Raw genomic sequence first — 13,231 nt, 5'->3', positions numbered from 1 at the left:
TACCTCTTTACTGAAATTCCAGCATGCAGAGACCATTTTAATATGTAGCACACATAGCCCCTGATACTGCAGCTCTCAAATAAAAGTTAAAATTATACTGGTACCTTCTGGACCGCAAAGGGATCTCTCTGTTCATGGTCTAAGTATTTCTCCAGATTAAAGAAAGTGTCGTAGAAGATGTGAGCCATTCTGCACCTCTTCAGATCTCTTAGAGTTATTTTGCCTACATAAAAATAAACAAATCTGGTAAATCTCATGAAGAGCTGTTTTGGCAAGAGAAAAAAACTTTCACTGACATCTAAAAGTATAGGTATATGTTTATTATAAAAGTCCTATTTTCAGAATAAAAAAAATTTAAATCCCATTTCTTTTTTCAAGAGTATCAATTTCTCAAACCCATTTCTTTTTTTAAATTGAGGTAAAATTCACTAACAAAGTTCACCATTTAAATAATTTTAAAGTGCACAATTCAGTGGTTTTTAGTACACTCACAATGTTGCACCACCATTACCACTATCTAGTTCTGTAATAATATCACCCCAAAAGGAAATTCTGTGCCCATCAAGCAGTCCTTCCCCATCTCTCCTCATGTGCTTTCTGTGTCTAAGGAAAATCTTCTTTCATCCCCAAACCCTGCTTTCATTTTCTTTTTAAAAAAGAGATAGGGTCTCGCTGTGTTGCCCAGGCTGGAGTGCAATGGTTACTCACAGGAACAATCATATTGCAATACTCCCACCTCAGCCTCCTTAGTAGCCAGGAATATAGGCACACACCACTGTGCCTGGTGTAAAATCCTGTTTCTTAAATAGTAGACTTGCCATCAATTGCTACACCAAGATTGGGCATGGTGGCTCACGCCTGTAACCCCAGCACTTTGGGAGACCAAGGTGGGTGGATCACCTGAGGTCAGGAGTTTGAGACCAGCCTGGCCAACATGGTATAACCCCATCTCTACTAAAAATACAAAAATAGCTGGGCGTGGTGGTGGTCGCCTATAATCCCAGCTACTTGGGAGGCTGAGGCAGGAGGATCGCTTGAATCAAGGAGGTGGAGGTTGTAGTGAGCCGAGACTACGCCACTGTACTCCAGCCTGGCAGACAAAGCGAGACCGCAGCTCAAAAAAAAAAAAAAAAAAGTTGCTACACTAATAGTCAAGGAGCAACTTTAAACACTTCTGTACTGGGAAGTCTTCTATCAAGACTCTGATATGTTAAACAATTTAGGACAATCTAGGATTCTGTGCCCCCCTCTGATACATAGGTGAACAGTGCAAATGTCCCATTGCTTGGTCTCACCATCAGCGGCTGGCTTCACTAGGTCAAGCATCTGGCACAGTAAATCATGGAATGGCAAGGGCTCAATTCCCATGGCTTCCATCCGCTCACACTGCTCCTCATAGAAGTACTCCAGCTCATACATGGAGAGTATACCATCTCCATCCACATCCATGCAGCGGAACCAATACTCAATGCTAGGCGATAAGGACAATCATTATCATGGGCCTGGTAAATACCTTTTATTTATCCAGATTTAGAATGTTTCTTTTAAAATAAAAGTTACATATTACGCACACTTCAGGCTTAGATATAGTTTTACAAAGTTTGCTAGAGAAAATGGCAGACCCCTTCTTCCCTTTATTTTTCCACCCAGAACCAACCATGTTCAACCCTGATTATTTTGCTTTTTACCTTCCTATTTTCAGATAACATGCCTATATCGCTTTCTTGTATTTCTTTTCAGAACTATTATTAGAGGCTGGGTGCGGTGGCTCATGCCTGTAATTCCAGCACTGTGGGAGACCGAGGCGGGCAGATCACTTGAGGTCAGGAGTTCAAGATCAGCCTGGCCAACATGGTGAAACCCCATCTCTACTAAAAATACAAAAAACTAGCTGGGCATGGTGGTGCATGCCTGTAGTGCCAGCTACTTGGGAGGCTGAGGTGGGAGGATTGTTTGAGCCTGGGAGGTCGAGGGTGCAGTGAGCCAAGATTGCGCCACTGCACTCCAGTCTGGGTGAAAGAATGAGATGCCCGCCTCAAGAAAAAAACCAACCAACCAACCAACCAACCAAACAAACAAAAAGTATTGATTTCACACTGTGAAAGTTGAACTTTAGTTCTTTTATAATTTGTCACCACTTTATCTACATGTCCTTCTCATCCTCTTAATACAGTTAACTTGCTCAACATTCAGAATTTATAATTTTATATTTTTCTTTAATCTCTTATTTGCTTAGTTTTCTGTGTACTTGCTACTAATTCAACCCCAAATCTCTGTCAGTTGTCTAAATCCACACTTAGTCCCATGAGGTACTCTGTCAATGGCATGTTCTTGATGAAGTCTTCCTTGGTTCCTTCTGACCTACTCTAATCCGGGCTGCTTGGTTGCTAGGCCTTGCTCAGTTTCATCCAGGGATTCCTTTCGCCTTTCTCCTGTTTCTTGTTTCTCGCATTTTCCTCATTCTTTATTTTGTTTCTTCATTATTTTGTTACTCTGCGCATTCTCTAGCAGCTTCCTGAATGAAGGAGCATGGCAGGTATATTTTTTGAGATCTTGGATCTTTGAAAATGCCTCTACCCTCTAATATGGTTGATATTTTGGCTAGTTATAGAATTAGAGGTTTGCGGTGTTTTGCCTTCAGATTTTTTTTTTTTTAACTTTAGAGATGGGGTCTCACTCTGCTGCCCAGGCTGGAGTAGAGGCACAACATGGCTCATTGCAGCCTTGAACTCCTGGCCTCAAGCAATCTTCCCAAGTAGCTGGAACTACAGGTGCACACCACCATGCCTGGCTAAATTTTTATTTTTTTTTCAGATGGCATCTTACTCTATCACTCTATTGCCCAGGCTGGAGTGCAGTGGTCCGATCTCGGCACTGCAACCTCTGCCTCCCGGGTTCAAGTGATTCTCCTGCCTCACCCTCCAAAGTAGCTGGGATGACTGATGCCTGCTGCCACGTCCAACCACTTTTTTTAAGGAGAGACGGGGTTTCACCATATTGACCAGGCTGGTCTCAAATTTCTGACCTCAGGTGATCCGCCCGCCTAGGCCTCCTGAAGTGCTGGGATTACAGGCATGAGCCACGGCATTCAGCCTGGCTAATAAAGTTTTTTTTTTTTTTGTAGAGTCAGGGTCTCACTATATTGCCCACACTGGTCTCGAACTCCTGGCCTCAAGGGATCCTCCTGTCTTGACCTCCCAAAGTGCTGGAATTTTAGGTGCGAGCTACTGTGCCTGGCCTTTTCCTTCATACTTTAAAAAGTATTGATCCATTGTCTATCCAGTATTGATAAGAAGTCTAAAGCTTTATTGGTATCTATTCCTTTGACTGTAACTCATTTTGTGTTTTTCCTTAGAAGCCTGCAGAGGTTTCTCTGAGTCCTTAGTAGTTTGAAATATCATGATGGCCTTGGTTGAGATCTAACTCATCTATTTGGCTAGGCTTTTCTGAGAGCCTATTCAGTTTAGAAACTGAATCCTTCAGATCTTGAAAATGTTTGTATCTCTCTTCCCTGCCCTTTCCCTCCTCCTTCTTTTTTTTTTTTTTTTTTAAGAACAGTTATTGACATCTACATAGCCCAGCATGGTACAGCTACTAGCCACATGTGGCCTTTTGAGCCTCTGAATGTGGCTAATCAAATTTGAGATGTTTTCTCAGTACAAATACAAAACAGATACACAACAAAATTAATTTTACCTATTTTTAAATTTTTCCATTGTGGCTAAATTTTAAAATTATTTATGAGGCCTGTACCACATTTCAATTTCCAGTTCCATTAATATTTTTTTGACCGGGTTCTCCAATTTTTGTATCTTGTCTCTATTTCCTATTGCTTCATCTTTTTTGAGGGAAGGGGTTTCTTTCTGGGAGGGTTACACAGCTTTATCTTCTAAACATTGTCTTTTTATTTCTGCTATTATAGTTTTGATTGCTCAGAGCTTTTCGGTTTCCTGAACGTTCCTTTCATAAAACGTATCATTCTGTTCATGTCCTGTGATTGTAATTTCTTCTCATATCTCTCTGAGGATAAAATCACTGTTTTTTTTTTCTTGTTGTTAAAGTTTTATTTTCTCTGAAAGTCTCTGTTTCATCCAAGCTATCTTTCCCCCACTATTTGGCCTTTATCTTTTGTGCAAGAGGCTTTACTCAGGTATCTAGTGATCCTCTGTTCTCTGCTCATATTTGAGAGTAGGTGCTAAAAAGCTGATCGGAGGTTCTGATCTGTGGGTTTGTTGACTCTGGGCTTTACTGTAAAATGAATGGGCTGGGTTTTTTCCTTGGGGATGACCCAGTGTCAAATCTTCAGGTCTTTATTCAGGGCAGGTAGGCAGCATTCTGTTAGCTGAGTGAGGAATGAAGACTGGGCATCTCAGCATTCAGTTTGCATACACTCGTTTTATCTGTTTCCAAGATCACATTCACATCTCAACTGTGCTCAATGCTCCCCAGTCCGGAAGCCCCTCTGTTTTGTACTCTTCAGGGAATAAAGCACCAGTTTTATGCTAGGGTAGAGGACATGACTTGAAGATCAACTGTTCATTTAAACAAACTTTCTATAAACTCTCCTGTTTTTGGCTTACCTTTACCTCACCCCCCCTTGCAAGGTTCCTAGCATCTCCAAATCCTGAATGTCTGCAGGTTTTGCTGGGTATATCTGGTTGCTTCTTGGTTTTTCCCTCTGGCTTAGGATTCAGGCAGTCTGCTATGTTTATTTGCTTTCCAGTTTCCAACACTTTGCTATTATCTCTTATTTCCTTTATGAAGCCAACAACATTAATTGGTAATAGGGAACAATATTTTTCTGAAGAACCACAAATTCACAGCAAAGTAAAACTTTTCAAGAGAAGGTTCTAGGAGACCGCTGTTCAAATTCCCACTTGTAGGCCTGAAACCATATTAAGAACCACACCTGTAATGGTTAAACAAAATCTCCTTTGGGGAGAGAAAAGTGAAAATAACTAAGTTGTAACTGTTGACTGTTTTCAAGTGAGTCACATTAAGACCTGTGTGTACCTTTTGAGAAAGATACAGTTTACATTATTGCAAAAAACTGAACATGTAATACTTGAAAACGTTTTTTACTTTTTGTTTTTGAGATAGGCTCTCATTCTGTTACCCAGGCTGGAGTGCAGTACTGCAATCATGGCTCACTGCAGCCTCAATGTCTTGGGCTCAAGTGAGACTCTTGCCTCAGCCTCCAGAGTAGCTGGGACAAGAGGCATGTACCACCACACTTGGCTAATTTTTAAAAAACTTTTTGCAGAGATTGGGTTTTCCTATGTTGCCTAGATTGGGCAAAGTCTTTTGAGAAATATATTTTAAAATCGTACCAACCTGATGTTTAACAATGTTATTAAAGAACAAAGGGGACATTCATTGAACCTAATGAATGTGAGATAACAGGATGGTTATGGTGAGGTTCAGTCATATCATATCTACTCTTAGAATATAAAAGGGGCAGAATGTTGTCCCACTGTGAAACTATTCCTGATTGTGGGGAAAGCCTTGAAGAGTTACATCTCATAAGTAGAGGGCTTCGATACATGTAATAATATCTGGTTGTTACACTGTTGTGTCACTGCAAGCTCCGCCTCCCGGGTTCACGTCATTCTCTTGCCTCAGCCTCCCGAGTAGCTGGGACTACAGGTGCCTGCCACCATGCCCGGCTAATTTTTTCTATTTTTTAGTAGAGACGGGGTTTCACCGTGTTAGCCAGGATGGTCTTGATCTCCTGACTGCAAGATCTGCCCACCTTGGCCTCCCAAAGTGCTGGGATTACAGCCGTGAGTGAGCCTCTGTGCCCAGCCTTTTTTTTTTTTTTTTTAAAGTAATAATGGTTTTAGTACAAAAGGGGCAGGGGACTGTCCTCTGACTGGCCTCTAAGATCTCTTGGTGTCTTGAAATTCCTCATTACTTATCTTAAGAGAACAAAAATCAGGCAAAACGGAATAAAGTAAATCTTGATTTTGACCAAGGATGTAATAGGACTGAAATGAAAGGCAACTTATTTTACTGTGAAATAGAAACTAAAATACTTTAGTTACTTGCATTTTCAATTAAGAACTAAGACAATCTTCTCTTTACAATAAATAAAGCTAAAGCATACCCTTCGGTTCTTTGCTAATAACCCATAAGAGAGAAAGAAAGCTAGAATGCAAAGATAGATATACTGCCTGAATATTTGCCAAAGGCACATAACTGCTTTTAAATATCTGAAAGATGTGGTAGATTAATCAGATATAATTCTCTGAATATTGGAGAGCATAAGGATTGATGAACGAAAGAGAAAAAATGAATAGGCTGCCTCAGTGGATAGTTACCTGTCCCTGAAAAGCTTAGCAGCAGGGGCTGGATGGATAATACATGCAGGACATGGTCAGAGGGTATTTTCCTACTGAAAGTACTGGATACTCTCTAAAGTTTCTTTCAATGCAGATTTTCTGTTTTTTTTTTTTTTTTTTTTCCTTCTTACCAAAGGTAACTGATCTTCTCGGAGCCTGATAAAGTGTTGACTATTTATTGTAGGAAAATTAGAAAACAGAAAACACAGAAGGAATAACTGACCAGAGAGCACTAGTGTTAAATATCTGCTATATTTACCACCAATATTTGTTTTTTCAAAGCATAATGATATTAATGACAAATTATATTTCTAAAATTGTAGACATAAACAAAATTACTTTTTTTTTATTTTTTATTTTTTGTGAGACAAAAGTCTCGCTCTGTTGCCCAGGCTGGAGTGTAGTGGCACGATCTCAGCTCACTGCAACCTTCCTCACCTCCTCCGCAAACCCTGAGTTCAAGTGATTCTCGTGCCTCAGCCTCCCAAGTAGATGGGACTATAGACATGAGCTAAGATTACTTCTTGTCCTTTCCTTGGACTGAATGAAATTAAGTGCTGAGCCAGTGAATTCTTGCCCCTAATATAAACTCCTGTATGCTATTCAAGAAGAAAGTTATTGGAAACTCCATTATTGCTTAGGCAGTAACTAAATGTATATTCTGTTGCATATTCAGTATACATATACATACTGTGAAAGGCACTGGCCTAATGCCCTTAGGCATAACAAAGGTGAATGAAATAACTCCTGGAGATGATACCTAGCCAGATGACTAGGGTAGAAGCAGAATATGATAAAACCAGGACAGAGAGATTAAAAGACATACCGAAAGAGGGTTTGCAAGAGTTTGTCCACAGAAAACAATCTACCCAGATACTTTCCATATATACCTCTGTTACCAGGCATAGGAAAGACTCTAGATCCTAATTTCGTATGCAGTGTTTCACACAGGATTAATCACACCTTAGTGAATGTATTACTTTTTTTACACAATTCATTTTTTCTACCCATGTAATTCATAAGCCAGAAACCTGATTTCTGCAAAGTGATGCCTATTCCATTTTCTTAAATAAGAGTTTGATTTTAGTTCTATAGACAGTCCCTACTTATGATGGTTTGACTTAGAATTTTTTGACTTTACAATGGTGTGAAAGCCGCATACATTAGAAACCGCACTTTAAGTACCAATACAATCATTCTGTTTTCACTTTCAGTATTCAATAAATTATATGAGATATTTAATACTTTATTATAAAGTAGGCTTTGTGCTGGATGATTTTGCCCAAATGTAGGCTAAGATGTGTTCTGAGCACATTTAAGGCTGGCTAGACTAAGCTATAATGTTCAGTAGGTTAGGTGTATTAAATAATTTTTGACTTCTATTTTCAAGTGATGTTGGGTTTACCAGGATGTAACCCTACTGTGAGTGGAGAAGCATCTGTACAGATATTTTTGTCAAAATGGTGGGCACTATTTTCTGCTCACACTCTGCTTTAGTAAAGCAATGTGAACCACTGAGAATAACACACAGGGTACCTAGTAAGTGCCACTAGAAACCAAGGAAACAAGTATCAATGGGCAAAATCAGTAGTTACTTTCTTATATAATTGGCCTAACATTGATTCTCTTAAGCAATAAGCAATTTCATGACACCAAAAGAACTCTCTTTTAGGGAGTCTACAGCCTAGTTGGAAAGAAGGTAGACATGCAAACGAATGGCATCTGTATGACAGGCCATATATTACAGTGGTAAAGAGTCCAGGTTTGGGAGAGATACAAACCTGAGTTTGAATCCAAGCTAGGACACTTACTAGGTGCACAGTCTCTTAGAGCTTCTGTTTCATCAACTGAAAAATGGGACCACTGATACCTCAACTCATAGTGATACGAGGATTAAATAAGCCATTGCATAGAAAATACTAGTCACCGGCAAAGAATGGAATCTCAATATGTGAGCGTTAGTTAGGAGAAAGGTAACATGCAAGGTAGAAAAGGAGCACCAAAGAAGGAGGTCTAAGAAAGCTTTTGACTCAAAAAACCTGTTGGTAATATTCTATGAGAATCCAGTTATGGATCTCATGATGTGAAAAACTGATCTGAAGAGCTCCACTTCTGCTAATGATTACCTAAGTGGGATCAAGCCTTCCACTGAGGAAACTGAGGGGACCCCCCCGCCATAGAAAAAAAACGGTTCAAAGATGCTGGAGAATTAACAGGGCAGTGAAAAATTATGGTATCCAGATCTAGAAGAAGAAAATCCAGAGACGGGCACCTAGCATTTGGGACCATCTTTCCCTTGGGGCATGTGCAGATTCTGGAAGAGGGACCTGAAAGTTTGAGGAACTAAGCCTTGACTTACTAGTATTTTGTTACTGATTTTGGGTCTATATCAAGTGGGAGGTCTGTAGTTTTATTTTCTTGTATGTGTTTGTCTGGTTTTGTTTATAAAATGAGTTGGGAATTATTCCTCCCCTTTCTGTTTTCTGGAAAAGGTGGTGCAGAATTTGGTATTATTTCTTCTTCAAATGACTACAAGAATACAGTTAAATTATCTGGGCTGGGAGATTTCTTTTTCAGGAGGTTTTGAACTGTGAATTCAATTTTCTTTAATAGACATCTGACTATTCAGGTTATGTATTTCTTCTTAGGTGAGTTTTATTAATTTGTGACTTTAAAGGAAATTGGTCCATTTCATTGAGGTCACCATATTTGTGTGTGTATATGTTATCTGTAGCATTCCTTTATTACTTCGTGAATATCTAATGCCCCTTGAGTCACCCTTTTTAATCCATTGATTATTTAGAAGTGTGTTGTTTAATACCCAAGTGTGTGGAGATTTTCCAGTTGTCTTCCTTGTATTGATTTCTACATTAATTCCATTTTGTTTACAGAACATACTTTGTAGTATTTTAAGTCTTTTTTTTTTTAAACAGGCTTACTGAAATATATTTCACATATCATATGATTGTTCCTTTAAAAATGTACAATTCAAGGGTTTTTAACATAGAGTTGTATAACCATCACTACAATTAATATAGGGACACTTTCATTACCTAAAAAAGACTCCATACCCGTTAGTACTCATTCCTCATTTTACCACAGGCTCTCCAAAGATTACGCAACCATTAACCTATTTCCTGTTTCTATACATTTGTCTATTCTGGACAACTCATATGTTGTGTTTTGTGACTGGTATCTTTTACTTCACCAAAGGTTTTCAAGATCCAATCATGTGTAGTATGTATCAGTACTTCATTTTTCTTTACTGCTGTATAATACTTGATTATATGAATAGATCACATTTGTTTATCTTGGGCTGATCCCAACTTTTGGCTATTATGAATGATGCTGCTATGAAAATGGGTGTACAAGTTTTTGTGTGGACCTGTTTTCATATATCTTGGGTATATACCTAGGAGTGGAATTGCTAGGCCATGTGATAACTCTATTATTTAACCATTTGAGGAAATGTCAGACTTTTCGGTAACGGCTGCACCATTTTACACTCCTACTGTAATGTATGAGTGTTCCGATTTCTCCACATGCTTGGCAGCACCTGTTATTATCTGACTCTTTGGTAACTATCTTAGTGTGAAGTGGTATCTCATTGTGGTTTTGATTCGCACTTCTCTGATGACTAATGATGTCAAGCATCTTTTCATGTGCTTATTGGCCATGCATATATCTTCTTTGGAGAAATGTCATTTCAGATCCTTTGTCCATTTTTTAAATTGGGCAGGCTTTCTATTATTGAGTTGTGAGTGTTGTTTATACATTCTAGATACAAGTTCCTTATCAGATATATCATCTGCAAGTATCTTCTTCCATGCTGTGGGTTGTCTTTTTACTTTCTTGATCATATCTTTTGAAGCATAAAAGCATTTTTTCTTTTTTTTGAGATGGGGTCTTACTCTGTCACCCAGGTTGGACTACAGTGACGTCATCTCAACTCACTGCAACCTCTGCCTCTCAGGCTCAAGAGATCCTCCCGCCTCAGCCTCCCAAGTAGCTGGGACGACAGGCGCGTGCCACTGTGCCTGGCTAAATTTCATTATTTCTGGTAGAGATGGAGTTTTACCATGTTGCCCAGGCTGGTATTGAATTCCTGAGCTCAGGCAATCCACCTGCCTTGGCCTTCCAAAGTGCTGGGAATACTGGCGTGAGTCACCGCACCCAGCCAAAAGTTTAAAATTTTGAAGTCCAATTCATCAATTTTTTCTTTTGATACTTAGGCTTTTGGTGTCACATCTAAGAAACTGCCTAACCAAGGTCGTGAAAATTGACTCCTCTATTTTCTTCTAAATTTTTTATAGTATTAGCTCTTACATTTTGTGCTGTGATCCATTTGACTGAATTTTTGTAGTATGTGAACTAGGGGTCCAAATTAAGGTTGGTGCAAGAGTAACTGCAGTTTTTGCCATCGAAAGAAATTGCAAAACCACAATTACTTTTGCACCAATCTAATATTATTTTGTATGATACCCAGTTGTTCTGGCACTATTTATTAAAAACTGTTTTTTCCCCCATTGGATTGTCTTGGCATCCAGCATCCTTGTTGAAAATTAATTAGCCATAAATGTGAGGGTATATTTCTGAACTCTCAATTCAATTTTATTTTTATGTCTATCATGATACAAGTACCACACAGTCCTGTTTAATTTCACTTTGTAGTGAAATATTTTGGAATAGGAAAGTGTGAATCCTACTTTTTTCTGTACTTTTTCAGCATTGTTTGGGTTACTGTGGTCCCTTTGTATTTCCATAGGAATTCAATATTTGGCTTTTCCATTTCTGGAAAAAAAAAACCATCAAAAAAAAGTTTTTGACTCAAAGTAATTAGCATTTTGTTAGGAATCTGTAGATCAGTTTGGGAACTACTGCCATCTTAACAATGATCCATGAACATGGGATGTCTTCTTTTTTTTTTTTGTGATGGAGTTTTGCTCTTGTCACCCAGGCTGGAGTGCAATGGTGCAATCTCAGCTCACTGCTACCTCCACCTCCTGGGTTCAAGCAATTCTCCTGCCTCAGCCTCCCATGTAGCTGGGATTATAGGCATGTATCACCACGCCTCGCTAATTTTTTATATTTTTAGTAGAGACGGGGTTTCATCATGTTGGCCAGGCTGGTCTCGAACTCCTGATCTCAGGTGATCTGCCCACCTTGGCCTCCCAAAGTGTGAAATTACAGGTACGAGCCACTGAAACCCAGCTAAAAATCCAAAACTTTTCGAGTACCAACAAGACACTCAAAACTCATACTCATAGGAAATTCTCACTGGAGCATTTTGGATTTCAGATTTGGGATGCTCACTGGTAAGTATAACAAACAGTTCAAAATCTGAAAAACATCCAAAATCTGAAACACTTCTGATCTCAAGAATTTCAGGTAAGAGATAACTCTACTCTGCCTGTATTATGAAAAAGAGTAGGGCAAATATATACGAACTTTTTAATTTTTTTTTTCTGGGTATTACAATTTACTGGTATTAAAAATGTTACTTTTCTTCTGCTCATTCATGTTTTCTAAATAAATGATTACTTTTGAAATGGAAAACAAAGTTATTTAAAATAACAAGCTCTCCAAGAAATGGCTTATTTTATTTCAACATCTTCTAAACAATATATTCAACATTTATATTTTTAGAGTTGGTGTCCTGCTCATTATACCCAGGATGGAGTATAATGGCATGATCCTAGCTCACTACAGCCTCAAACTCCTGCCCTCAAGCGATCCTCCTGCCTCAGTCTCTCGAGCAGCTAGGACTACAGGTGTGCATCACTATTCCCAGCTATTTAAAAAATTTATCTGTAGAGATGGAGTCTTGCTATGTTGCACAGGCTGGTTTCAAATTCCAGGCTTCAAGCGATCCCTCCTGCCTTGACCTACCAAAGTTCTGGCATTACAGATGTGAGCCACCACATCTGGACATATTCAACAATTAGATAACTTTTCGACCCAATATTAAGATAGTTGAGTTAGTTATACCTGCAGGTACCATCAAGGACTATAACCCCTCCCTCCCTTGGTACTGAGCACAAACTACAGTGCGTTGTGTTACACAAAGTAGGGATAAAAAGTGAGCCATCTGGATTTTTTGCCTGAACAAGAGATGAAAAAAAAGAAATGTGTAAATTAATAACTCCAATCAAGGTATGTCTGAGAGTGCAAAGGGAAAGCATAGATGATTTCAACTGGCAGAATGAGGATGTGTTCTTATACACTAGTCATCCACAATTTGCTTTCCCTCTCTAATAGTAATGGTTTACCACTTACCCAGTAAGATGATAAAACAAATAATTCACAGCATCTATTCCCATACTCCACATGAATGCTTACTAGCCCTACTTGTCATCAGCTTACATGTCACTTAATCTTTGTTTCTGTGGGTAACAGCACTTCTCTTGATATGCCATGAACATGGATTCAGTGCCAATCCCCTGAGACGGAGAGCTCCGAGATGGCAGAAACTAAGTCTAATTCATCTTAGTATGGCCAGGTTGAGTTGGCTTCACTAGGTATAATATGCACCATGACTTTTTCAAGCTTTGTGCATGTGTTTAACATCTTGGCAAAGGAAACTTAGAAATCATACCTGGTAGGATTCCTTTTGTCTTCTTCAGAGATCAAAAACCAAACAAAATCTGCATAGCTCATTCTTCCCTCTTTCTGTATTGTTTTTCCCCTGAAGAAAACACATGGTTACAAAATTTCCTAAGCAATTACTCATAACCATTTATCAGGATGATAGGCTAAGAAATAAAGTAATATGCCAGTTAAATTTTTTAAACTTATAATGCTAAACACCTCATAAAGGGCAACCCTTCCACAGCCTATCTTATTTTCAAAGGCCTAGAGCATGAAACCAGAAGGCATTTGCAAATATGAAG

General features: G+C 38.9%; 1 protein-coding gene across 1 annotated transcript in view; it reads right to left on the bottom strand.

The window, feature by feature from the left end:
• Positions 1-13,231, bottom strand: part of PPP2R3A (protein phosphatase 2 regulatory subunit B''alpha) — a 147,238-nt gene that overhangs the window by 3,484 nt on the left and 130,523 nt on the right. The window contains 3 exon segments of the mRNA XM_017847707.1: positions 105-223; positions 1,296-1,471; positions 12,937-13,026. Coding sequence (XP_017703196.1) covers positions 105-223; positions 1,296-1,471; positions 12,937-13,026 — 385 coding nt within the window.

The sequence above is a fragment of the Rhinopithecus bieti genome, unplaced genomic scaffold (assembly GCF_001698545.2).
Source record: "Rhinopithecus bieti isolate Rb0 unplaced genomic scaffold, ASM169854v2 scaffold_30032, whole genome shotgun sequence".
In the NCBI taxonomy this organism is placed as follows: domain Eukaryota; kingdom Metazoa; phylum Chordata; class Mammalia; order Primates; family Cercopithecidae; genus Rhinopithecus; species Rhinopithecus bieti.
Note: the sequence above shows the minus strand (reverse complement) of the source record. Positions and strands in the feature narration are given on the sequence as shown.